At 45.8% G+C, this 27,826-nt stretch overlaps 1 protein-coding gene across 2 annotated transcripts; it reads right to left on the reverse strand.

Annotated features, from left to right (window-relative positions):
• Positions 1 to 4,610: 4,610 nt before the first annotated feature.
• LCMT2 (leucine carboxyl methyltransferase 2) lies at positions 4,611 to 27,826 on the reverse strand. Of its 2 annotated transcripts, XM_084295155.1 has the most exons (15): positions 27,724 to 27,826; positions 27,306 to 27,430; positions 26,844 to 26,925; positions 26,328 to 26,508; positions 23,430 to 23,589; positions 22,550 to 22,739; positions 21,359 to 21,466; positions 19,498 to 19,588; positions 17,165 to 17,422; positions 16,757 to 16,984; positions 13,723 to 13,820; positions 9,795 to 9,982; positions 9,569 to 9,704; positions 6,113 to 6,319; positions 4,611 to 5,148 (listed from the first exon to the last, which is right to left on the reverse strand). In XM_084295155.1, exons 1-14 carry the CDS (start codon positions 27,760 to 27,762, stop codon positions 6,152 to 6,154), a joined length of 2,052 nt encoding a protein of 683 aa, XP_084151281.1. In that variant the 5' UTR covers positions 27,763 to 27,826; the 3' UTR covers positions 4,611 to 5,148; positions 6,113 to 6,151. The 2 variants fall into 2 exon arrangements, with proteins under 2 accessions (XP_084151281.1, XP_084151282.1); XM_084295156.1 differs by lacking the exons at positions 9,569 to 9,704; positions 9,795 to 9,982.

Below are 27,826 nucleotides of genomic sequence, written 5' to 3' on the forward strand. Positions count from 1 at the left end.
AAGGGGAGAAGGACAGAGGCACAGAAAGAAACAGGTGAGCAAGCTGGACAGAGGGCTTGATGGCACGATGGCAGAGGCCATAGGACAGAAAGATGCGGACAGGTAGGACAAGGACCGGAAGGACTACAAGAGCAAAGAGCAGGGCAGATGTGGGTACTGAAACATTAACAGGGGACAGTTGGTGTGTAATTGAGAAAGACGGAACAAAGGACAGAGTGGGGAAAAGAACAACATGGACAGAGAAGGAAAAGCCTAGGATGAGCAGAGAGGAAGGGGAAGTGGGGGAGGGGAGCAGGATAGAGAGAAGAAAGAACCTAGGAAAGGCGGCAACACAGAGGAAAAGGGACAGTAAGCAGGATGCAGTAAAACGTGCAGATGGGAAGTAGGCCATACAGAGAGCAAACAAGCAGGACAGGGAAGAGGACTGAAAAGCAGGCCAAAGAGACAGACGGGCTAGGAGGAGACGGGGGACAGAGAAGGGTTGCAGATACAAAGGGGAGCAAAGGCAGCCTGGGATGCAGAACAGGGGGGACACAGCCTCAGGGACCTGGCGCTTACCACAGCTCCCACTCTGGGCGCTGCCAAGAGGATTTCACGGTTCAGACACTTCTCGCTCGCTCGCTCTCCCGGTTTCCTCCTCTGTAAGGATCTGGAGGCTCAGCTGTCACCTGACCAAGAGAATACACAGGGGTGCATCTGCAACAATGGTAGGTGGTTGTCCACAGCCCTTGTATTTCATAGTAATCTTTCATAACAACTGAATAGTGGAAGGAGAAAAAAGATACACACCATGTCCACAAAAGCTTTTGTGGAGAATACTTAAAGAAAAACAACAAAAATAGAAATATTAAGCAGCCAGTACATCAGTTTTGTTAACATACTAGAAATTTCCACATTCTTTACCCTTTACCTTGAAGATGTCACCCAATTCTGTCACTGTTGACCATTAGCATTTTTTTAAATTTTCATTTAGAGGGAGAACGGGGGAAAAAAAAAAAAAAGAGGGGTGAGGGATTGTAGTGGGTTTACGTGGCAAGGTTTTGGTAGCAGGGAGCCATAGGGGTGGTTTCTGTGAGAAAGATCTAGAAGCTGCCCCATGTTTGGGAAGGGCCCCATTGTTTTCCAGATCTGAGCCAATAAGTGATGTTGTTTTGCGCCTCTGTGAGAGCATATTTAAGACAGGGAAAAAACGCTGCACCAGACAGCAGCCGGGAGTGAGAGAACAGCCTTGCAGCTGCCAAGGTCAGTGTAGAAGGAGGGGCAGAGGTGCTCCAGGCGCCGGAGCAGAAGTCCCCTGTGGCCTGTGATGAGGACCATGGTGAAGCAGGATGTCCCCCTGCAGCCCATGGAGTACCACGGTGGAGCAGGTGGCCCTGCACTGACGGAGGCTGCCGCCTGTGGAAGACCCCTGCTGGAGCAGATTCCGGGCCGGACCTGTAGCCCGTGGAGAGGAGCCCACGCAGGAGCAGGTGACCTGGCAGGAGCTGCTGCCCGTAGGGGAGCCAGGTTGGAGCAGTTTTCTCCTGAGGGATGGACCCCGTGGTACGGACCCATATCTGGAGCAGTTCTGGAAGAGCTGCTGCCTGTGGGAAGCCCACGCTGGATCAGTTCATCAAGGACTGCATCCCGTGGGTGGGACCCCACAGCACAGGGGATGAGAGTGACCGAGAAGAAGCGGCAGAGAAGAAGTGCTGTAGACTGACCATAACCCCCATTCCCCCGCGCCGCTCAGGGGGAGGAGGTGGAAGAGGGTGGATGGGGGGGAAGGTGCTTTTGTTTTTTTTTTTTCCTTTGTTTTCTCACTTCTCTCGCTTGTTAGTAATAGGCAATAAATCTTACTATCTCCTTATGCCGAGTCTGTTTTGCCCGTTACAATAATTATTGCGTGATTTTCTCGTCCTTATCTCAACCCTTGAGCCCTTTTCACATATTTTCTCCCCATTCCTCTTTGAGGAGGGGGAGTGAGAGAGCGGCTGTGGTGGAGCTCGGCTGCCCACTCGAGCAGAACCACGACAGGGATGAAGTGGCACAGCCATTTCTTTCCTCAGTAACACGAGCAAAAAGCTCACTCAGCAAGAACATGCTTTAAATCAGTCCATCCAACCCAAGAGGGGACTCCACCACACACACACACACTCCCGCCGCCTCTTGCAGCTCTTCCCACATCCCCCCTGCCATCTCTCAATGTTCGTCCCCCCTCACCCCCAGACTCCCAAAGCCCAGCACAGCAGAGACTCTCCTCCCCCCCCTGCCGGTAGGGTCTGCTCCAGCACACCCCCAGCCCTGCACAACGGCTGTTTCCCCAGAAGCCACTGACCGCAGCGCCCTGACCACCCGACTGCCTTGCCCCGCACATCATCATGGGGCAGCCCTGACCACCAACCTCGGTGCAGCACTGTGCCTCGCCATCCCGTCCTGAGCAGAGCCCGGCACAGCTCCTGCTCCGGAGAAGGGCGCTGCCATGTTGCCATGGCCAGGGCATGCAGTGCCAGCCCTACAGCATTGCTCGGCTCTTGCTCCTCAGTTAGCTCCGCATGTGCATGGAATCAGAGCAGCAGGCATGGCTTGCCGGAGCAGCACTGCTGTTCAAGCTTAAACAGAAAAACAACAACAACAACACACACAGCTTTATGCATTTACACAACTTAGGGCAGAGGTTGCCCCTTTGTTGGGGTGGTACGCAATAAAGGCACCTACTACTGTATAGATGGCTTTACTCTAAATTATCCTGCTAGTTGCTACCTCAAAAAGATATGCTTAACTCTCTCAACATTGAAATGCATCAGCCTATAGACTCTGACCTACCTAAAAAAAACCTGCAACTGACTGAAAGAAAATCAACTCACTTACCCCAAAAAGCAGCTCGGGCAGGATGAGCTCTCTGATGGGATGCCTGTGGCTCATATACCATTAGGCACTACCCAGCACCCCGCCCCAATAGCCTGGAAAAGGGGAGGAGCAAAGCAAGGGAAGGGAGAGAGAGCAGGAGTAGCAGCCTCTGTGTTAAATATCTGCCTTAGATCAACAGCTTGCAGTGTTACTGGAAGCAATAATTCATATGCTTTTGCTTCAACTTTTAATATCAAAAAGACAATAATCTAGGAGGGTAACAGATTACACGCCAAAAAAAAATCAATTCAATGTAATAACATGACTCACAGGAGAAATCAGGCACTTGAGTAGGCTATCTGAAAACAAAAGGTTACACAGCTGGGTCAAAAAATAAATAATAATAATAATAAAAAACAACAATCAAGGTCTGAAAAGGGTACAGATACCCTCAAAGGGCACAGGAGAAAAAAACAGTGGTATTTAAAAGACCTACAGAACCTCAGGAGGGACCTGAGCAGAGCACACAGGTTCTTTGGGAGGAGGGAGGATTGAGAGCAGGTAAGGCAGGGACTAGAAATGCTAAATAGAGGAGAAAACAAGTGTTGGGGGCCTCAGGCATGTGCAAAGAGAGTAAGGAGGGCTCCTGAGAGGACAGGGGAACAAAGGGAAAGCTGCTTACCTCTGGGAAGTCATCCACGATCTTTGTGCCATGGATGTTTGTCTCACATGCTCGACACACGAGTTAGGGGTCCCCATACGTTGAAGGCTTCTTACCTCTGATAAGTCCCCCCTGGGGCTTTCTTCTAGTAGATTATGGCTTTCCCAGAGACTGCATGGAGAGGCCCTTAGTCCCCCTTATAATCGGAGAGATCTCTCTTGCACAGAGAGATCCTTGCCTGAGCCTTCACAGCCTGTGATGCCATGTGCATGCAGCTGTTCTCAGGAAAACAAGCAGCTTTACAGTCTGAACTGTAAACAGCACGCGTTTCTTCTGGGCAGGTTTCACATCATCATCTCCCTTCGCAGGAAATGGAAAAGTCACTCCTGTTTGCTGCTCCACCTCTCCCAACATCTCCCTCCCCCCCGCCCCCCATCTTCCCCTGCTGATTTTGCTCCTCTTATGTCGCTGCACGCCTCCACCTTCCAGAGCAGCTCATTCTCATCCAGTTCTCCTGCATCCTGTCCCCAGCTGTTCCCATCCCACAGTGTTCTCAATGGCAACATTAGCTGTCACTCGGAACTCCTTCCCGCTTGATACCCTCTGCAGCTATCCCTGTTGTGGGAATGGCAGAAAACTCTGCAGGGCATCTGTAGCCATAAGGTTGAAGAATGCATTTACCTGGAAGTTTCTGATGAAAGATTACAAAAAGAGTCACACCTCTTCGCAAATGCATTACCCCTTTCCAGAGAGACACTAAGATGTCACATGCCATCTCTCTGTAACTTTTTCAAATTCAACAAGGATTTGCGGTATTACAAAAAATAACATTAGACAGAGAAGACCAGTAGTCCTGACAAATTCCCTAAGTCAGGAGAACCTGTCCAATCAACCCCAAACCGTTCATTACTTTTGAAAGCCAAACGAGGAGGTGCGTATTCGACTCTTTCCAATCCGTGTTCTTGTTCTGGCTTAACCTAGCAAGCAGGTAGCGCAAATAGCACCGTGGGAGACTTGGGAAGAAAAAATAGTCAAAGCTCATGGGTTCAGATAAAGACAGTTTAATTGGACAGAAATTAAACACCTCCGGCTGTTTCTCTGCCCCAGCTGCCAATCCCGTGGGTCCCAGCCTCCCTGGCACTCTCCCCTCCCCTCTTCCTTGCCGGGGAACACCAGCCCCCCCCATGACACCTGTCCCACCGTACAAAGACAGCACAGACCTAAGCGCCCCCCCTTCCTTCGCACCACTACCCTCCTGCCCGCTGGCCCCATGCCTGCAGCTCCCTGGCAAGATGACCTGCACACCCAGAGGGACTGTCTGCATCTGTCGACAACACCCCTCCCGCAGCCGGTGAAAACGGGGTCAATCCCCAAGGCCCTGCCCCCTCCGCACCCGCCCCGCTATGGAACCTGCACCCACGGACATGGCGATGGCCACTGGACACAGGGCTACAAACACAGATGGGAGTGCAAGCCAGAAGGCAAACTAACTCGTGCACACGACTACTGGGAGGGAGGGAGGCTGCAGTGGGGCTCCCTGCCCATACGTTCTCCCCTTCCCCTGGGGGACCATGGGGCTTGGGCATAAAACAGCGTCCTTCCCTCTGTCCATCTCTGCATCCGTCCAGTGGGGAACCATTGCCTCCTGCAGCCACAGCCTGCAACGAAGCACAGGAGAAGGAAGAAAAACGAAGGAAAAGGGCACAAGCAGGACACAAACAGTGAGAGAGAAAACAGACAGCGGGCGCAAATGGACAGAAGAACCACCCAGAGGGCAGGGAGCAGGACAAGGATGATCAAGAGGGTTGGTCAAGAAACACAACAGAGGCACAACTGCAACGACACGGACGACTGAGAGTCATAAAAAATTTACTATTACTGACTTAAGACATTTTTTGGTTTGGGGAAGTAAAAAACAAAACACACCATAGCAGAGATGACTGTTTAACAGCCTCTGCATTTCCAATATTTGAAAGGAAAAGTCACGAGGATAAGTGCAAAAGTATGCAGCTATTACCAACAGAGACACCAGAGGTAGGCTTCTCAATATTGCTTTTGGTATTTCAAAGGGAAAACATCAAGCCTAATATTTTTCATCCATAAGGCCTTGGGGAGCAAGCAGAACCCAAGACTCTTAGTATGTCTTCTGAGAATCCCAGCTTACAGTTAATGGCTTCTGGTCGCACAGGATGAGGCAGAGGTATAATTAATTCCTTCATCTCTCTGGTGTGACTTTTAGAAATGTTCAAATATGACCTATGACACATTCTGTTTCACTTGTTTAATTATGCTTGGCTACATATTTCCAATGACTTTTTAACTCAGTGGCTTCACTTTACTTCCAAGTCAGCACTGTGCAAACTTACGTCCCTTTTGAACACAGCACTGGTCCTCATTTTACCTCTAAGAGCTACCACTGCCACCACAGAGCTAATCCTGGGACACTTCATTTGCAGAAAAACAAAGAATAAATTAAAAAAAAAAATCAATGAAGTATACATGCTTGTAATAACTTTATCTCCTAAACCCTTCTCCTTATGCCACCTTTACAAATGCATTCTGGATAGAAAACTGTGATAACATTTTGTTGTTCTTGGATCTGCAAGCGAATAGCTGTCTCACCATGGTGCAGTGGCACAGTTCAGTCCTGTTTGGTCCCAATTAGTGGCTGGTCAGAATATTTCTGAGGCTCAATGAGACGGGCTTTGGGTTCAGGTGTGTCCCAAAGGAGAAGCAGTTCCCACCACCACCAATAAGCAACAACTCCTTTTCATTTGGCAGAAAAACACTACTATGATTATGCAGCATTAATGGCCACTCCAAATGCTCCTGAAAAGAAAGAGATTTTAAGTCCTTAGCCTGAAACAGAAACCTGTGTAGTCTGGGGGACACCAGCCAGTCACATTCTGGAGAGGTACACAAAGGTCAAGATGGGGAATTGGACATAGAGCAGTAGGACGTCTGGACAAAGTACTCAAAAATCAGAAAGGGAATGAGAACTAGTAGCTTCTCTAATTACTCAGAAATTCAACATCTTAGGGTGGGACTTTTTTTTTTTTCCGTACTAAGGAGCAAAGGGAAATGCAGTAAGTTCACCAGTTAGGCACCTGGTAAATTCTGTTTCAATTATCGTGTCCACCAATCTGGATCAGACTTAGGAAGTAATCTTTGAACATACAGGACTTCAACAGATGTATACCTCATACAGTGCTGTAGAGATACTTCATATAGACACCTTCATTAAAAAAATAAGGACAACCACAATGGGTGACCATTTAGTCAACTACACCAACTACAAATATGGACAAAAAAAGATACCTAGAGAAGAACGTAAAAGCAAGAAACCATAATGTACTCTTCTAAGATACTCCACTCACTGAACAACTTGCAGTTCAGTGATTCTGAATGAGAGAATGTCTTCGTACTCTCCAGGCCTCTAGAATTACTGGATAAGAAAATCACCAGGAGTAGTCAGCATGGATTTGCCAAGGGGAAGTCATGCTTGACCAAGCTGATGAGTTCCTACAGTGAAATGACTGGCCTGGTAAATGAGGGGAAATCAGTGGATATTACCTACATGGACTTCAGTAAGGCTTTTCATAGAACCATAGAATCATAGAATGGCTTGGGTTGGAAGGGACCTCAAAGATCATCTATTTCCAACCCCCCTGCCATAGGCAGGATGCCATCAACTAGATCAGGTTGCCCAGGGCCTGATCCAACCCGGTGTTGAACACTTCCAGGGATGGGGCATCCACAACCTCTCTGGGCAACCTGTGCCAGTGCCTGGCCACCCTCTGAATGAAGAATTTCCTCCTAACCTCTAATCTAAATCTCCCCTCTATTAGTTTAAAACCATTCACCCTTGTCCTGTCAATATCTGATTGAACAAAGAGTTGCTCTCCATCTTTTTGATAAGCCTCCTTTAAGTACTGAAAAGCCACAATGACGTCACCCCCCAGAGCCTTCTCTTCTTTAGGCTGAACAGCCCCAGCTCTCTCAACCTATCTTCATAGGAGAGGTGCTCCAGCCCTCTGATCAACTTTGTGGCCCTCCTCTGGACCTGTTCTATCAGTTCCACCTCCTTCTTGTGCTGGAGGCTCCAGACCTGGGCACAGTACTCCAACTGGGGCCTCACAAGGGCAGAGCAGAGGGGGACAATCACCTCCCTCAACCTGTAGGTCATGCCTCTGTTAATGCAGCACAGGATGCAGTTGGCCTCCTGTGCAGTATTCTATAATATGGATGCAGAAGGATTGGTAGCTGCTTTTGCTTATGAATTGTTTGGCTTGACTTAGATGCAAATCTGTAGGCTTTAGAACCTACCAGTTCTGTTCTCAAGTATTGACAGTATTGTGTAGCGTATGTGGATTGGTCCCAAGTTCTGAAAGACTGGAAGTATTGGTTTTCTGTGCAGCACTGGATACTATTAGTATTACTGCTTTTATACATGTGTTAGAAGGTGATAGCACCAAAAGTTTTTGGCTAGTAACTCTCTATGTGCTTAAAGTAGCCATGCACAGAGTGCATGGTCACATACATGGTCACATACATTACAGAATCATATGAGAGATGTCATATACATTAAATTTTATCATATATTTTTTTATATTGCTCTATTATTTTGGATAAAACTTCATTACCATTGTACCATCATCACTGCTATGGAAAAAGCTGCAATGTCAGCCAGATGTCCTCATACTGCCTATCATAAAAAACAAATCTGTTACAAATTCCAGTTTCATCTGTACATGTGCATCCTATCCTAGGTATCTCAGGAAATCTGTTACGTTATGTAAAAGAAAAATAAAAGCTTTTAAAGCAAGAGGAGCTTTCTCCAACCAGTATTAACACAGATTAGGGCTACTCACATAGACAGGTTCAGATTTAGGAAAGTTTTGCCCAGACTATGCCAAAATCCTGCTGTGTAACAAGCACACTTGTATGACTGAGATGAGATCAGGTCTTATGTTTGAGAGATTAAGGCTTATGAGTAACAGCTGAGGGAGCTGGGGTTGTTTAGCTTGGATAAAAGAAGGTTCAGGAGAGACCTTATTGTACTTTATATTTACCTTAAAGGAGGTTGTAGCAAGGTTGGGACTGGGCTCTTCTCCCATGCACCAAGTGGTAAGATGAGGGGAAATAGCTTCAAACTGTGCCAGGGGAGGCTTAGGTTGGATATTAGGAGAAATTTCTTTACTGAAAGGGTTATACGGGATTGGAATAGGCTACCCAAGAAAGTGGTTGAGTCACCATCCCTAGAGGTCTTCAAGAAATGTTTGGATGTAGAACTTAGCAGCATGGTTTAGGGGTGGACTTGTCAGTACTAGGTTAAAGGTTGGACTAGATGATCTTTGAGGTCTTTTCCAAGATGACTGATTCTATGATTGTTTTCCAGTGAATTACAGAAAAGAATCACAGAAAAGTTGAGGTTGGAAGGGAACTCTGGGCATCATCTAGTACAACCACCCCAGCTCAATGTAGGCTCAAGTTGAGCAAGTTGCTCAGGACCTTTTCTAGTCAGTTTTTGCATTATCTTCAAGGATGGAGACTCCACATCCAGAAGAACCTGTTCCAATGTTCAATCACCCTTACAGCAAAAAGTAGTCTCATATTTAATTGGAGTTTCCAGTACTTCCATGCTGTTTTCTTCTTGTACTTCAGGCAGCAGCTACAGCACACAGCAATACCCACTGTGAAGTTTTAAGTGAAATAATACCACAGACCTTCATAAAAACTAACTGAGGCTCTGGTTTAATCTATTCTCATCATCCACTGACATCCTGAAATTGCTATATTTGTGCACATCTTAGTACTGCACCCAGTCTGAAATAGTGCAGCTCTGTGCCCTTCTGTCTTTTGCACACTCAGACTCTCCCTCTCTTAAGGCTATTATGTTCTCAAGGCTGGTCAAAGCACTTCAAAATTTGATTCTACCACAAAGAGGTAGAATCTAAATTCTACCATGCACAAATTTGACTCCTTTGCTTTCCCTATTCCATTTCAAGAAAAGGCCCTGAAGTTACCACCTTCCTTCACACAACACTGTTTACCCTGAAAAATATAATCAGTACTTACCACACTAATTGTGTAGTCCAAGCAGAGACCAGTTATTAAGTCAATGACAGTGATGCCTGGCACAGAGAATGAGTGAAGCCACACTCCACCAACAAGCAGTAGTTTTCCATCATGCACGTGAGCAGTATGTGAATACCTGTGAGTTCAAAATTAGATTGAACTCCATTAATAATGGGAGACAGCTAGAGGCAGGCCAAAGATTCACTGCTGAACACCTTCTACTTACCTTGGGATGAGAGGAGGGTGTGTCTCTACTGTCTGCCACTGAAAGCCGTTCTCAGCCTCCCTCAGAAAGAAAACTGAACCTAAGGGCTGCTCAGCTGCTCCCAAACCTCCTGCAATTAGCACTCCTCCTTTCCAGCTACAGGCACTGTGAGAGTGACGGCCTTCTGGTACTGGACCCTCAACAGGAATCTAAGAAAACATAAGTCCAAGCCTGAAGGTTGCCTCTCTTCCCATTTTGTCTCCTGTGGGATTTAATATTCCTTTCCTTCCTGCCATAGGATAGGTATAGCTGGGGAGGGGAACAGACTGAGTAAGCACAATTGTAGAATCAGAGAATCAAAGAATCATAGAATGGCTTGGGTTGGAAGGGACCTTGAAGATCATCTAGTTCTGATCCCCCTGACGTGGGCAGGGATATTACCTGCTAGATCAAGTTGCCCAAAGCCTCATCCATGCTGGCCTTGAACACCTCCAGGGATGGGGCATCCACAACTTCTCTGGGCAACTTGTGCCACTGCCCCATCACCCCAAGTAAAGATTTTTCTCCTAACATCTAATCTAAATCCACTCTCTTTTAGTTTAAAACCATTCCCTCTTGACCTATCATTATATGCCTGAGTAAATAGGGAAGAATAAAAAAATCCTCAAGCTGCACACATGGGGGTTTCCTCTAAGGATGGCTACATAGAAGTGTTTCAATTTACACTGTCTTCAGTATTTCTCTAGATTTTATTTAATATTGTTCAGCCTTTATAGAGTTTTATTTCTGCACATGTATTAGAAGTAACTTTGTTTTCCTTCTTGCACGCTGCTCTCTGTTCAAGATACACCTGTGAACCTTAAGTTTACAAATACATGGATTATAGAATCATAGAATCATTAAGTTTGGAAAAGACCTCAGGATAATGTGGTCCAACCATCACTCTACCACTAATGTCACCCACTAAGTCATGTCCCTAAGCACCACATCCAACCTCTCCTTGAACATCCCCAGGGATGGTGATGCCACCACCTCCCTCGGCAACTCATTCCAATGCCTGACTACACTTTCTAAGAAGAAATGTCTCATTTCCAACCTAAACCTCCCTTGGCACAACTTGAGGCCATTCCCTCTGGTCCTATCACTAGTTACCTGTGAGAAGAGGCCGACCCCCAGCTTCCCACCCCTTCCTTTCAGGCAGTTGCAGAGAGCAATAAGGTCTGCCCTGAGGCTCCCTTCTCCAGACCAAACACCCCCAGTTCCCTCAACCACTCCCTCTAGGACTTGTGTTCCAGGCCCTTCACCAGCTTTGCTGCCCTTCTCTGGCCACGCTCCAGGGCCTCGATGTCCTTCTGGGAGTGAGGGGCCCAAAGCTGAACCCAGCACTCGAGGGGCGGCCTCAGCAGGGGGACGAGCACCTCCCTGGCCCTGCTGCCTGCACTACTCCTGACACAACCAGGATGCCGTTGGCCTTCTTGGCCACCTGGGCACACTGCTGGCTCATGTTCAGATGAGCATTAATCAGCACCCCCGGATCCTTTTCCTCTGCACAGCTCTCCAGGCACTCTGCCCCAAGCCTGTAGCGCTGCATGGGGTTGTTGTGGCCAAAGTGCAGGACCCAGCACTGAGCCATGTTGAACCTCATCCCTTGGCCTCTGCCCATCGACCCATCCTGTCCAGATCCCTCTGCAGGGCCTCCCTATCCTCTGGTAGATCAACACTTCCCCCCCATCTGCAAACTTACCGAGTGTGCACTCAATTACCTCATCCAAATCATCAATAAAGATATTAAAGAGGATGGACCCCAACACTGACCCCTGGGGAAAAACCTCCAGTGACTGGTTGCCAGCTGGATTTCACGCCATTCACCACTACTCTCTGAACCCAGCCGCCCAGACAGTTTTTAACCCAGCAACGAGCAAGCCATGGGCTGCCAGCTTCTCCAGAATACTGTGGGAGACTGTGTCAAAGGCCTTGCTGAAGTCTAGGTAGACTACATCAACAGCCTTTCCCTCATCCAACAGGCGGGTCAGCCGGTCATAGAAGGAGATGAGGTTGGTCAGGCATGACTTGTCTTGCAGGAACCCATGCTGACTGGGCCTGATCCCCTGGCTGTCCCACACATGCTGTGTGATTGATTTCAAGATGACCTGTTCCATCACCTTCCCTGGCACCAAGATCAGGCTGACAGGCCTGTAGTTCTCCATGTCTTCCTTACAACCTTCATCTGGTCCAGCCAGCTGGTCTAGCCAGCCTCCTACCTCTAGCAGGAGGTCTAGGGGCTTAGGCAGAGGTAGTAGACATATGCTGGTATTCAAGAGATCAATGACTGCAGGGTGCTTGTGAGGTAAGTGCACCCTCAGCAAGTTTGCTGATGACACAAAGTTTGGAGGAATGGCTGATAGCCCAGAGGGCTGTGATGCCATTCAGAGGGACCTCGACAGGCTGGAAGGCTGGGACAAGAGGAACGTCATGAAGTTCAACAATGGCAAGTGCAGGGTTCTGCACCTAGGGAGAAATAACCCCAAGCACCAGTACAGGCTGGGGTCTGACCTGCTGGAGAGCAGCTCGGCAGAGAGGGACCTGGGAGTCCTGGTGGACAGCAAGCTGACCATGAGTCAGCAATGCACCCTTGTGGCCAAGAGGGCCAACGGTATCCTAGGGTGCATTCCAAAGAGTGTTGCCAGCAAGTCAAGGGAGGTGATCCTGCCCCTCTACTTAGCCCTGTTGAGGCCACACTTGAAGTGTTGTGTCCAGTTCTGGGCTGCCCAGTACCAGAGGGACATAGAACTACTCAAGTGAGTTCAGAGGAGAGCTACTTAAATGATGAGAGGACAGGAGCACCTGTTGTATGAGCACAGGCTGAAAGAACTGGGCCTGTTTAGCCTGAAAAAGAGAAGACTGAGGGAAGACCTCATCAATGTGTATAAATATCTGAGGGGAGGGTATCGAGAGGATGGAGCGAGTCTCTTTTCAGTTCTGCCCAGTGACAAGACAAGAGGCAAAGGGCACAAACTGAAGCACAGGAGGTTCCAGCTCAATATGAGGGTGCACTTCTTTACTCTGAGGGTGACAGAGCATTGGAGCAGGCTGCCCAGAGAGGTTGTGGAGTCTCCTTCTCGAGATATTCAAAACCCGCCTGGCTGTTACCCTGTGCAATGTGCTCTAGGTGATCCTGCTCAGCAGGAGGGTTGGACTAGATCATCTTCAGGAAGTCCCTTCCAACCCCACCCGTTCTGTGATTCTGTAAGATATAAGTGTGCACAAATGTTTGCTAGCAAATTTCAAGTTGTACTAGCTGGCAATCAAGAGACTCACAAAGCAGGTAAAAGAGCTCAGGATCTGGGCAGGCATCTCAGATGTGCAGAGGGACTGTACTGATACTTGATGGAACTGCAAATGCACACATGCCTATCAATCTACAGAATAGAGGCATGTGTGCTCTGACTACTGAACTTCCAGTCCTTATCAGCCAAAGAGAAGGGAGGGAACTAAAGGCACTTGACTCTGGATTTCATGTGAGTCCTGGTAATGTTATACATGGGTGCTGTTGAAGGCATCATCTTATCTGTAGCAGTCAGTGTAGCTGGCCATGCCAGTGCACTCTATGTGTGCACATATCTATGTGTCTTTGGGATATACAGTCAGCTTCACTACCAGTTGAACCTGCACACAAGAAAACAGCTGCCATATCTATTAGCCCGGGACAGATACATCCCAGGTCTTTGGGAACACTGGAGAGGATTCCAGTGGCCAGTAAGGAGGAATTTCCAGGCCCAGAGCTGCTGGAAGTGACCGCTACTTATAACAACTGTGAACAGAATTTCCTCCATGCAGTCTGGAATCATGCAGTCTACCATATGCTTAAATATGGTAATACCACTGTGATTTAGTTGAGCTTCCAATAGCACAGCACTTTCTATTCCCCAGGGCCTCCCTATGTTCTTACCACAGCGCAGGAAATTTCTGGAGTGTGCAGGAAATACCAATCTCCTAGCACTGGCTGCACAGCAGAGCGGCCTCCATATATAAAGAGGTACTTCTCACCTGCAGAAAAACAGAATGAAGGAGAAAGAGAAGTTAGAATTTGCAATGTCACAAAAGCAAAAACTTATATTTGCATGGAAGGAAAGCTGAGCTGAGATAGCTGGTCATGCAGCTGTATACTGTTTACTGTTATGTATACTGTTTATATGAAGACATACAGCAACTTAGAATCATAGAGTCATAGAATATCCTGAGTTGGAAGGGACCCTTAAGGATCATCAAGTCCAACTCTTGACACCGCACAGGTCTACCCAAAAGTTCAGACCATGTGCCTAAGTGCACAGTCCAATCTCTTCTTAAATTCAGACAGGCTCGGTGCAGTGACCACTTCCCTGGGGAGCCTGTTCCAGTGTGCAACCACCCTCTCTGTGAAGAACCCCCTCCTGACGTCCAGCCTAAATTTCCCCTGCCTCAGCTTAACCCCGTTCCCGCGGGTCCTGTCACTGGTGTTAATGGAGAAAAGGTCTCCTGCCTCTCGACACCCCCTTACGAGGAAGTTGTAGACTGTGATGAGGTCTCCCCTCAGCCTCCTCTTCTCCAGGCTGAACAGGCCCAGTGACCTCAGCCGTTCTTCGTACGTCTTCCCCTCAAGGCCTTTCACCATCTTCGTAGCCCAATAAATTGTTTAAGAGATACAAGCATCACCCTTTTATCTAGATTTTTTATAAGGCAATTGTAGGAATAAAAATATTTCCACTGAGATGCCGTATACTTCATGCTCGTGATCATTGAGAACACCCCCATCACCCACTTATATTATGTACTGTCTGAATGTTTAAAGTCTGAATGTAATTCACACAACACAGTCACAAAACCAAAAGGAACAAACATGTTTTTAAATACAAATAATGGAGTTAAGGAATGAAAATTCAGACAATGGAAAGATGACACCTCTAGAAAACCCTAAGAGCATAAATCATAACAACACAATGACATGGATTGACAGAAAACAACAAAAGAGATGAATCCTCCTAAGACAACAAGAATGCATTTTTTCATAGAAAAGGGAGATCAAGGTAATTTAAGTGTGTTGGAGAATCTGGAGAAGCCTCAAAAAGGAGGTACAAAAGGTGCACTAGTAGTCTGGGTAGATGTCAAGAATGTGCATCATGTTTTCATAATGGACTGTGCAAGTAACACAAGTATTGATCAATTACTTTTGCTGAAAAGCAAAATCAAGGCAAAATAAGATGATACAATACAATCTAACAAAGACAAAAGCACTGTATTATTCATAACATTTTATTTATGCATTTAATTAAACACTGCCCCACAAATTCAAAGTACGCTTATACTATAGAGTAGACTAACAACTACTTAGCAATCTCCTGATGCTCTCCTTCAGTAACACCTTGCCAGCTAGTAGAGAATGACATCGCTTAAGAAAGGACAGCTTTAACCTCCTGAATTCCACTCTCAGTCTCACCACTGACTAGCTAACAACTGCTCTAGTTTTCATCCATTACAATCATTATCTTTACTAGAGAAACCTTCAGTGTGCCATTGCTGGTCTTGATTCTACACCTCACAACTAATGAATAGTTATCAACTGCTAACAGAAGTGCAACATTTCTTCTGAGGCACTTCTTCCAAAAAAAAGAGCCATGGATCCTACTCCATAATGCTTTAAAATTAAAATACTGCTCTTCAGAGAAGAAGTCCTGAAGCTTTTTTTCTGGCATGATCAATCATGAATCACTTCAGCCATAAATGATCTCAAAAAATCAGTCTTCCAAAACAAATTATATACCTAGGTTTCAATTCGGCTTACCACTGGGGATTATGGGGCATATGTAATCAGAAATTATCATATTTCACGTTTCAAGAAGAGCCCTTTTGAATATATTTTCTACTTTAGAGGGTACTCAGTCTGTGATAGTTGTATTAAAACTAGGAGTGTGTGGTAGTTTTACCCTAATAAGCAGCTGAAATCCATCATAGCCACTCTTTCACTCCCCTTCCTCAAAGGAAAAGGAGAAAATATGGAAAGGGCTGAAAGGTTGCGATAAGGACAGGGATCACTCACCAGTTATCATTATGGGCAAAACAGACTCAGCATAGGGAGTTTAATATAATTTATAACCTATAACTTATGGGCTAGAACACTGAGAAACTAAAAGCAAACTAAAACACCTTCCCCCTGTATTGGGTTTATGTGGCAAGGTTTTGGCTGCAAGGGTGAGAAGAGCCCAGAAGCTAACCCGTGTCAAATAAGAGCCAGTTACGGCCAGCTCCAAAAAGGAATCTGCTGCTGGCCAGAGTCGAGACACTATGTGATGTTGTTTGTGCCTCTGTGAGAGCATATTTAAGAAAGGGAAAAAAAACTCCTGCACAAAAGGAGCTCAAGAGGAGTGAGAAACAGCCATGCAGACACCAAGGTCAGTGCAGGAGAACAGGAGGTGCTCCTGGTGCTGGAGCAGAAGTTCCCCTAAGGCCTGTGGAGATGCCCATGGTGGTACAGGCCATCCCTCCACAGCCCACGGAGTGGAGCAGATGGTGAAGCACCATGGTGGAGCACCATGGTGGAGCAAATTTCCATGCTGCAGCCTGTGGAGGAGGCCACGGTGGAGCAGGTTAATATGTCTTGAAGGAGGCTGCGGCCCATGGAGAGCCCCTGCCAGAGAAGAATCTGTCCTAGTGCTGTAGCCTGTGGAGAGGAGCCCATGCAGGAGCAGGTGATCTGGCAGGAGCTGCCACCTATGGGGGACCCCTGTTGGAAAAGTTTGCTCCTAAAGGATGGACCCCATAGTATGGACCCATATGGGAGCAATTCTTGAAGAGCTGCTGCCTGAGGGAAGCTCACATATGATAAGTTCAGGAAAGACTGCATCCTGTGGGAGGAACACCATGCTGTAGCAGGGGAAGAGAGTGTCAGCAAAGGAATGGTAGAGAAAAAGCATCATGGAATGACCGTAGCCCCTGTTTCCCACTTTTACCTTTGAATATTACTTCAGTTGTACTGTGTCTCCAGCGCAAAGCAAATGGTTCAGCAGCAGGCTGCAGACTTACAAGCTCCACTGTAATGTCATTTGGATCCGAGTCGTTACAGGTTTTGGGGAACTTTAGCCACAGCATTCCCAAAGCTGCATTTGGGGATGTTCGTCCTCCTACCACCAGGGCCAGGCTGCTTGAGAGACATGACACAGTATGGTACAATCGCTCGTCTGTAGAGACATAAGACATCACAGTTCACACTGATCTTCCATGAAATTCAGAACCTTTGCATCTCTTTGACTGTCAGTGTAATTGCACTCTGACGTCACTTTCCACTAGATGCTATTTCATAGCTAGCATAAAAACATCCTCCTTATCCTTGCCATCAATACCCACCTTGTGATACTCACCCCATCTTTTATCATGATTTTCCTTTTTCACACATCCAGCCTTCCAGTAGCCTTCATGCTTAATTAGCACATGAAAATTTCTCATACGACAGTGCTGTCCATTCTCCTCCCCAAAGCCTCCAGTGGTCAGAATTACATTGGGTGTGATAAGAGCAGAGTGGTGACCATAACGTCTCAAGCCAGAAGCTTCAGAGCGCACTTCACACACCAATGCATTGATACTCCCAACTATCCTGACAGGACCATGATGATGAGGAACTGAAGGCAATGAGAAACAAAGCATGTTAAATTTCATACAAAGAAGCAACACCCACACTTAAAATGACAGATTAAGCACAACTATTCAGCTTTTCAAAAAGAAAAAATCGTAAAGCAAGTCGGTACTTCCAATTGACAATCTGACATGCCCTAGAAATCAAGCTGTAATGATTTACACTACCCTGAGTCAACTTGTCTCTAAATTGGAGACATGGATTTAGCGGATGGACCACTAGTTGAGTAAGGAATTGGCTGGATGGTCAGTCTTAAAGAGTTGCAGTCAACAGCTCAATATCCAAGTGGAGATCAGTAACAAGAGGTGTTCCTTAGGGGTCAGTATTGCGACTGGCATTATTTAACGTGTTTGTCAGTGATGTGGACAGTGAAATTCAGTGGACCCTCAGCAACTTTGCCGATGACACCAAGCTGTGTGTGGTCAACACGCTGGAGTTTAGGGATGCCATCCAGAGACTTCAACAGGCTTGAGAGGTGGACCTGTGCAAATGTCATGGAGTTCAGCAAGGCCAAGTGCAAAGTCTTTGCAGCTGGGCTAGGGCAATCCCAAGCACAAATACAGGCTGGGTGGAGAACGGATTGAAAGCAGCTCTGAAGAGAAGGACCTGGGGATGTTGGTTGATGAGAAGCTCAACACAAGCCAGCAATTTGTGCTTGCAGCCTAGAAAGCCAACCATATCCTGGGCTTCATCAAAGTGTGGCCAGCAGGTCAAGGGACGTGATTGTGCTCTACTCTGCTCTTGTGAGACCCCTCCTGGAGTACTGTGTTCAGCTCTGGGGTGCCCAGCACAAGAAGGACATGGACTTATTAGAATGAGTCCAAAGGAGGGCCATGAGGATGATCAGAGGGCTGGAGCACCTCCCCATGAAGACAGGCTGAAGGAGTTGGCTGTTTAGCTTGGAGAAGAAAAGGCTCTGGGAAGACCTCATCGCAGTACCTAAAGTACCTTACAGTACCTAGAGGGGGCAAGAGAAGGACTCATTATCAGGGATTGTAGGAAAAGTAGTAATAATTTTAAACTAAAAAAGGGTAGATTTAGATTAGATATTTGGGAGAAATTCTTTACTCTGAGGGTGTTGAAGCAGTGGAACAGGTTGCCCAGAGAAGTTGTGAATGCCCCATCCCTGAAGCGTTTAAGGCCAGCTTGGATGGGGCTTTGGGCAACCTGGTCTAATGGGAGGTGTCCGGGCCCATGGCAGGAGGGTTGGAATCTTTACGGTTCCTTCCAATCTAAGCCGTTCCATGATTCTATGATTCTTTTCCATCCTTTTCTGCTCCCTGTAACACAGATTTCAATCTTCAGATGCAGACAGAATTGCTTGTGGTGCTGTACTATGAACAAGACCAGTGATGCTAACCAGGTTAAAAATAATCTGCTTTCCACTCTGAAAAAGGAAGCAAACAGCCAAATGCAGGAATTTCTTGGACTGCTACTGCTGCCAAGTCTTTTTCATCATGGAAGCACAGCCTTGGTCTTGGCTTTACTCCTGCTGTATCACTTTTCGCCCATTTAAAAAACAAAAAAACAACATACAGAAGATTTCAGAAACAGAAATGCTACATACACAATTCCACCCACAGGAGATAACAAAAAAAAGAAAAGAAAACTTGTGTTACACAGTCCCGAGTGCTCTCCTGGACTGCTTTGATGGTGCACTAGGTATAAGATATAACAACCTATCCTGGAAGAACAGAATGGCCCAGAGAGCTATATATGGAGGCAAGTTGGAATAAATTGAAAAGACAGAGTCTGGTGGATCCCAAAAATAGAAGGAAAAGCAGGGTAGCCTTGTGTTGCAGCCATCTATAAACAAAAGGAAGAACTGTTGGGACTGGAATGTTCAATAAATTAACAGAAATTAACATGAAACTGATCAGAACCACTTGCCAGGACACAGCTCTGGCTTTGCTAAAGACTGTGAAACCATTGTGATGAGGATGGAGAAAGCTAATCAGGTGGTAGCATCACATGCATTCCTTACTGAATTTTACTGCCTCCTAAAATTTCTCACAGGGAGACACATGAGATAAAAGACTATAAAAACTAGTCAGTATGTACCTGTCGTACTGGATAACAATGGAGTCCAGGAAGGTTCCATCCCCTTTGATGCAGTCAAGACAAAGTAATGAGAACATTTCAGATGCCATTCCTGTAGAAAGCCAAAGAAACAAAAACAAACAAGGGCTCTCAAAAATCTCAGAACAAGTGGCAGTAAGGATCTAAGAATGGCCAGAGTGATAAAGTCTTAGATCAACCTGGCTTAACAGTGTTTCCAACAGTGGCCAAAATAAAAAGCTTAAAGCTGAATCTGAGAAAGAACAAGTACATATACAGTAATACCTTCCCTTCTCCCAAATGTTTACAGCCCAGGGCTTTTCTGTTTTATCAAACAATCCCTGGATTTTTCATCCAAGAACCTATACAGTTGCTTTTTAAACTCACATAAACCTCTTTCACCTGTAACATACTACAGCAAGGAATTCCATAGCTTCATTACAAATTGCATGATGAACACGATTTTTTGGAACCAGTTTCCCTTAATGCTACCCAGTTCTGATAATAAAAAAAGACTGCAGGTTGTATACCAGCGGAATTAAGATTTCTTAAAGGTCATGGAATGTAAGTGATTCCAAAGAAATGACAAATGTTCAAAGGTGCCACTTGGTCACTGACGGTCGACAATACCTAAATATGATTTACAGTTTCGCTGTGGAATCACTCAAAGGCAGAAGCACAAGCAGAGTACTGTACTGGAAGTTAGCAGCAATACCAAACTACACCCTGGCTTTTGTGGACATCAAGTAATTGAATATGTTTATCCCGAGGGAACTGAATAATTCAGACAATTATGTGACAAGAAGGCACAAACATGAAATTAAAAGGCAAAAAAACCCACAGAATACTTAAAGTGGAAGAATACACTATTTGTCTCTAGGAAAATTATTCCAAAAACAAGTCACCCTCAGCAGTAAGTATGTATTTTACATTTCTAACCTAATTCTATCAAGCTTGTTGCCAATAAGACTTGGATCTTACTCTATCTGAAAGGTTAATTGAAGAGCTCTATGCTTATATGTATCTTACTCTTATGCAGAATGTCCGTTGTGGACTTGTAAACCTCCTCTGTAAGGAAATGGTAAACAGTCTTTACTTTCTCACTGTATGAGTATTTTCCTCGATCTACAATAATTACTGTAGATATTGCTACACCACTTTGCAAATCTGCCAGAATCTTTCAGTCAATATTATTTTTTCATGTAGCACAACAGATCCTGCGTGGAGGCAAAATAAATGCAAGTACATTAAATTGTTTTCATACTGTGGGCTATTAAATTTCTAGAAAGAATTATAGAGAACCACAAGGTTGAAAAGGAAACTTATAGTAAGCATCCTACACAACATTCATCTCAAAGTTACTTCAAAGTTACTCATTGTCCTTGTCCTATCTTCTCTCCTAGACTTCCAATAGTTGCAAATTTGCCATCAGTTAACATAAAAATGGCAGAGAATATAGTCATAACTGAATTTCAATCATTATTATAGGAATGGCTTCACAAAATCAGACCAAAAGATATCTGAAGCCAGTAAACTGTATTCAACAATGACAAATGGTAGTTGACTAGGAAAATGCAAGAGAAGCACATACTCCACCCAGGAAAGCTCCCAGACATTTGCAGATCAGGAACCTTACACAAGGTATATTTTTTATGTATTTAAATGATCCTCTATTGATTTCTTTCATTAAAAGAATTGCTCCTTTAACCCATGCAAACTTTTAGCATATATAGCATCCCTTATGCCACCAGCTACTTTGCTACGCTGAGACTGCCTCCTCAGGAGATCACTCACTGAGGAAGGAATAAGAAGCTTTTCTAATATATAAGAGAGTCTTCTTCCGATGTTACTTGAGGAGGATTACCTCATATTCATCAAAAGGCTCCAGAGACTGCACTCTTTGTTGTTCATTTTCTGGAGTACAACAGGTGAAAAACTCATTCATATCCATGACACTGCACTCAGTCCAGCCCTAAAACAGAAATCCCTCAAAATCATTACTTCTGGAAGAACAGAGACTCACTTCCCACAAGAAAATAAAGACCTTAAATAAAGTGCCTCACGAGCCTTTAGGACTGTCTAGCTGAAACAGCAGCAGCCCAGATTGCAATGAGGATAGACCTCTTGCCTGTAAAATTCTGAAAAACGTAATTACATTAAAAGCCTTAGAGGAACCCATCTTGCCTTAATTCCATACCAGAACATAGGCTGCAAGTTTGCAGAGACCTTCAAATGACTAGTCATGTTTACCAGAAAGGGCAGTGGCTTTGCCTTGTCCCTGTTTGCTTCAAACCATAGGTGGCCCAGATGACAACTTCGAAAATAATTTAAAGTTACAATCTACTATAATTTAAAGTAAAATTAACTTAAAATTAACTTAAAATCAAGTTAAATCTACTATAATTTAAAGCTACATCTACTAAGATGTTGAAGGGCTTAGAGCAGAAGACGTATGAGGAGCGGCTGAGGTCACTTGGTCTGTTCAGCCTGGAAAAGAGGAGGCTGAGGGGAGACCTCACCACAGTCTACAGCTTCCTCACAAGGGGGAATGGAGCAGCAGAAGCTGATCTGTTCTCTTTAGTGACCAGTGATAGGACCCAAGGGAATGGACTCAAGCTGTGACAGAGGACATTCAGGCTGGATATGAGGAAGAGGTTCTTCACTGAGAGGGTGGTCGCACACTGGAACAGGATCCCCAGGGACATAGTCACAGCACCAAGCCTGTCAGCATTTAAGAAGCGTTTGGACTGTGCTCTTAGTCATATGGTCTGAATTTTTGGGTAAACCTGTGTGGTGCCAGGGGTTGGACTCGATGATCTTATGGGTCCCTTCCAACTCAGGATATTCTATGATTCTATGATCTTTCCCAGGTAAATCAGGTTTCACAGAATCACAGAATCACAGAATTTCTAAGTTGGAAGAGACCTCAAGATCATCAAGTCCAACCTCTGACCTAACACTAGCAGTCCCCACTAAACCATATCCCTAAGCTCTACATCTAAACGTCTTTTAAAGACTTTGAGGGATGGTGTGCCCTAGGGCTGCAGGTACTTACTTTTTCAAAAAAGCGCCTCTGCTGAGCCTCACAATCAGGGTATTGTGACAAAGAATGAAGTGCAGAGTTCAGCTGGCTAAAATGCTGCTGCATGACACGTCCAAAGGAGTCCTCAGGGTGCATCTGCTCATACAGCAGAAAGCATGCCTGAGAGAAATGCTCTGCTGCCCACTGAATCAAGGCATCTGACCTGTCAGGCAGATGTACATAAGAATAATTAAATAATTGTGGGTCCAGTTATTATATGGCACATGCAATAATCTTCCTGCAACATCATAAAGCATGCTATTAAGGCATCCTGACAGAGATAATTTACAAAAGAGAAGCCTGTGCTGGGGACCTATGAACATGTCCTCCTCCATGCATGAAGAAATAAATCAATCATTTGAGGTTTTTCCCTCTTTTTTTTTTTCCCCTTTTTCTTTAAGAAAATAAAAAAACATAGAAGGTTCACAGAGTAACAGAACAACTGAGGCAGCAGGTACCTCTGGATGCATCTGCTCACATCCCTGCTCCAACAGGGCCACCCAGAACCACTCATCAAGGACCATGTCCAGATGGCTTTTGCAGATCTCCAAGGAGATTCCACAGCCTGTTTGGACAACCTGTGCCAGTACTCCATCACCTGCACAGTAACGAAGTGCTTCCTGATGTTCTGATAGAAACTCCTGTTTCAGTTTGTGCCCATGGCCTCTTGTTCTGATGTCACCTGGAAATCAACTACCACATTATACATATGATATAAGGAGCTGTTTGGGACTTGCACAGAATCCATGAGCTTTTAGTTATAAGACGGCTGGTCTCCCAGCCCAAGATGACTTACAATGAAATTGCTTCTTTTCACTTTACCACCTAGCTAACACAGGGTAATTCAACTGACCTGCTGTTTTCCAGATAGGTGAGCACCACCTCTGCTATGAAAAGGGTGGGGACTTCATTGTCCAGTCCTGCTTCTTTTAGGGCTGTACTCAGCTTAGACAACTCTGATAAATCCACTCCCAGTAATTTATAATCTTCTCCAGAAAAGGCAGTAGTGACTCCTGTGGGACAAAAATGATACAAACTCACTACAGTGTTCATGCAGTACTGAAAACAAAAAGGACAAACAGGAAAATCAGCTCCACCAGCAATCATTTATAAGGCTCTGTCCATCAACTCGATTTCTCTGCAACATATACAAGAAAAACCCGTAACTGAATGAACCACAAAGGGATAGCAACAAGAAGCATCAGTAAGAGACCCATTAAACTCAGAACTAAAATTCCATTATTCCTAATACAAAGTTCTCCTACTGGTTTCCAATAGAATTATATTTACTATTACAATAAAACTTTATCATGTTTACTTTAATAACATTTTTATATTACCACTATAATTCAGAATCAAGAGCTCTCATTTATGGACCCTTCAGTTCAGGCTAAGAAAGCACCATTGCTTTGTTACAATTTGAATGTTTTCCCTCACAACTGTAAGAATATTCTCAAATTTAGTTGTGGGTTTGGTGCTTTTGTTTTGGTATTTTTTTTTGTTCTTTTATTATTACTATCTTAAAACCAAACTTCATTTTTGTGAAAGGGTATGGGATTTTGAACTAGGACATGCTAACTGTCTGCAAATACTAAGACTAGTCTTATAGATCCCTGTTCTCAGAAATAACTGTCAACTTACATGTACATTATCACAGCACGCCTCTGTACTTCATAAGAATATAAGTTGTATGCTGCTTGAACCTTTTCAACCAAAATCAGATCATAAACTAGCAAGTTTGTAAAGTGACTTTAGAAATTGCCTGCTCTATGCCTCTATACTAGTGCAATCCAACAATTAAATTTGTCCTGAGAGCTGATAATTTACACTGTTCTCAAAGGCATCCATTAATGGAGGTTAAATGGCCTTCATAAGCATCCCATGCCAGTGTTCCCTGTTACTTTCTTCTAATATCTAACTTGCCTATCCATCACTTCTTGTCCTCTAGACACAGAGAACAGAGTATTGCCAGATGTTTTGACAACTGTCTTTTACTTCAAGTATTTGGAAAGTTACTGGTATGGACAGAATTCTTTTCCATAGGATGTTGTAGATATTAAAAACGAGGATGGATTCAAGAAGAAACTGGACCAGCTTATGGAAGAGCTACTCACTAAGACATGTTCAGCTGCTCATGGGAGACAGGAACTTGTGTTCTACTTCACAGAATCACAGAATTTCGAGGTTGGAAGAGACCTCAAGATCATCGAGTCCAGCCTCTCACCTAACACTAACAAGTCCTCCACTAAACCGTATCACTGAGCTCTACATCTAAACGTCTTTTAAAGATCTCCAGGGATGGTGACTCCACCACTTCCCTGGGCAGCCCGTTCCAATGCCTAACAACCCTTTCGGTAAAGAAGTTCTTCTTAACATCCAACCTAAAACTCCCCTGCTGCAACGTTAGCCCGTTCCCCCTCGTCCTGTCACCAGGCACGTGGGAGAACAGACCAACCCCCACCTCGCTACAGCCTCCTTTAAGGTACCTATACCGAGCAATAAGGTCGCCCCTGAGCCTCCTCTTCTCCAGGCTGAACAAGCCCAGCTCCCTCAGCTGCTCCTCGTAGGACTTGTTCTCCAGACCCCTCGCCAGCTTCGTCACCCTTCTCTGGACCCGCTCAAGCACCTCCATGTCCTTCCCGTAGCGAGGGGCCCAAAACTGAACATAGTACTCGAGGTGCGGCCTCACCAGAGCCAAGTACAGGGGGACAATCACTTCCCTAGACCTGCTGGCCACAATGCTTCTTATACAAGCCAGGATGCTGTTGACTTTCTTGGCCACCTGAGCACACTGCTGGCTCATATTCAGCTGACTATCAACCAATACTCCCAGGTCTCCAACCACTCATCTCCCAGCCTGTAGTGCTGCTTGGGGTTGTTGCGCCCCAGGTGCATGACCTGGCACTTGGCCTTGTTGAACTTCACAGTGAGGGCCACATTCTGCTCCCCATTCCCTTCCACCAGTTCAGGGTACTGGGTATCCAGAGAACAACTGGTTTTGCCGCTGAAGACTGAGACAAAGAAGGTATTAAGTACCTCAGCCTTTTCCTCATCTCTTGTAACTAATTTTCCCCCCGCATCCAGTAAAGGATGGAGATTCTCCTTAGTCTTCCGCTTTGCATTGATGTATTTGTAAAAACATTTTTTGTTGTCTTTAACGGCAGTAGACAGATTGAGCTCCAGATGAGCTTTAGCCTTTCTAATTTTGTCCCTGCACAGCCTCACAACATTGTTATAGTCCTCCTGTGGACTGCCCTCTTTTCCAAAGATTATAAACCCTCTCTTTCCTCTTTTTTTACTTAACTTAATAGCTGTTCTCCATCTGTATTTAAACTGCAAATTACAGTCTAAATGTAGTGGCTTGCATATGTCTCTGTTGTATTTCATTCCCCATTTTCCAGAACATACTTCAGTCCTTAATCATTCTCCTGACCTATCACAGAGCATGCAGCAGTTTGCCATTGTTTTTGTATTGGTAAGCTCAAAGTTGGACATAGTACTTCAAAAGATGTCACAGAATGAAATTGAGCTCTTCATAAACCCATTGTCAGCTACACATCTTCTAGTTATCTCCCAATACTTACAAATGGTTTCTTTGTTCCTTTTTTTTTTTTTTTTTTTTTTACCCAGAAAATGAACATATACAACTTCGTAGTTCCTCTGCCATCATGCCTAACATTTAAAAGGCTGAAGCTTTGTTTGTTTCTTCTGGAACATTTAGCATCCACAACATGTTCCAGAAGTATCATACCTAATCGCTCCCCTTCAGTATCTCCCACAAGTGCTGACAACTCTTTTGTTGTTTTGATCAGAGTAGCTTTCTGGCATGCCACATTTGGGAAATCCACCTCATACATCACAGTGTGATGCAGAAGACCCATGTCTTTCAAACGGAAGTACAAGGAGTCAAAGCCAGCACCTAAAGACAGGATCTGCAGATAAAGTATCAGAAAATAGTTACATTCAACTCTAGCAGCACCCTGAGCATCTACCCGTGAAGAATATTCAAGTTCAAGAACACAATCTGTTGAGTGACAAAAACAGGCAATGTACCAAAAGACGTAGGATATTGTATAGACACTGTTCCCTCCCAGATATTGCTGTCAGAGTGACAAATGGAGAGCCAGTAGCGACAGTCAGATTCTCCGTGCTCTTCCAGGGAAAGATCACAATAGATGCACTAATAAGCTAAAAGTGCCAAGATGCAAAAAAGATTTTTCACAAGTACAGTGGAAACTACAAGTATACCCAGACAAAGAAACTGTACCTGTGTCCTAGGATAGCTTTGGGTCTTTAGCAGAAAGTCTTGAACACAGTGATCTACAGCACGGGCACGGATATAATAACCCCTGTGAAATGAAATTCAATTATTTCTCCAATACTGGCGCCCTGTTTCAAAAAAAGAACCAGACCTTGATAATACATACAGAATTCCTGTATTCAGTGTCTTAACCATCAAGACTACGAATAACCCAGAGAAAACGTGTAGATATTCTAACTGGACCTGTTCCATTTTGCATGCATGAATATTCAACGGGTGAAAAGTACGAATCCAGATGGTTCAGATACTTCCCTACAATGTGGGTGGCCAACATATGAACTCCTTCTCCCAAATCAGACAGCATAGCAATATGAAATTAACTCCTTTATACGCCCTGTTGCTCCTCCAAGCCATCAAATCCCTCACTGGAATGGCGACGCCGGGCCCCGCGCACCGCCCGCTCCTCACCGGTGGACAAGCGGCGCGCGCCGCCGCCGCCGCCCCGCCAGGAGCCGCAGGAACCGGTCCTCGAAGTAGCCCCGCTCCGCCGCCGAGCACTTGCTGATGGCGCTGCTGCCGCCGGTGCCCTGCACCTGCCGGGACACGGACACCGCGCTGGCGCTTCCGACGGACTCGGGCGCTTCCCCGCCAAGGCCAAGAGGCACCCGGGCCCACCGGGGCGGGGCGGCGGGGCCGCGCACGGCCAAGCAGCGCCCAGGGGCTCCGAGGGCTGGGCGGCTCTCACCGGCGCCGCCGAGCCCCAGCCTCTCTTCGCCCGGTCTGCCGCCCCCCTCCCCGAAGCCCGCCCAGGCACCGCCGGCCGGGCCGAGGCCCCGCCTGCGCGGAGACGTCCCGGGAGGCATCGCCCCGGCCGGCGCACACTCACGGCGGCGTCGCGCGGGGCGCACGGGCGCCCGCGGCCCATCCCGCCCGCACCGCCCGGCAGCGCCGGGCAACCCGACCGCCGGGCGCAGGCCGCGTCGCACCGC

Source organism: Netta rufina (genome assembly GCF_964035555.1).
Source record: "Netta rufina genome assembly, chromosome: 1".
In the NCBI taxonomy this organism is placed as follows: Eukaryota; Metazoa; Chordata; class Aves; order Anseriformes; family Anatidae; genus Netta; species Netta rufina.

Bases quoted from the DNA above. Each gene is read 5' to 3' on its own strand.
- LCMT2 (XM_084295155.1), bottom strand. From the start codon at position 27,762: ATGGGCCGCGGGCGCCCGTGCGCCCCGCGCGACGCCGCC. The intron at 19,589-21,358 runs GTAATCCTCCTC...GGCTTTCTACAG, and splicing joins AGCCTTTTGATGAATATGAG to GAATGGCATCTGAAATGTTC. The intron at 9,983-13,722 runs GTAAGAACATAG...ATGTTTTCTTAG, and splicing joins CAGAAATTTCCTGCGCTGTG to ATTCCTGTTGAGGGTCCAGT.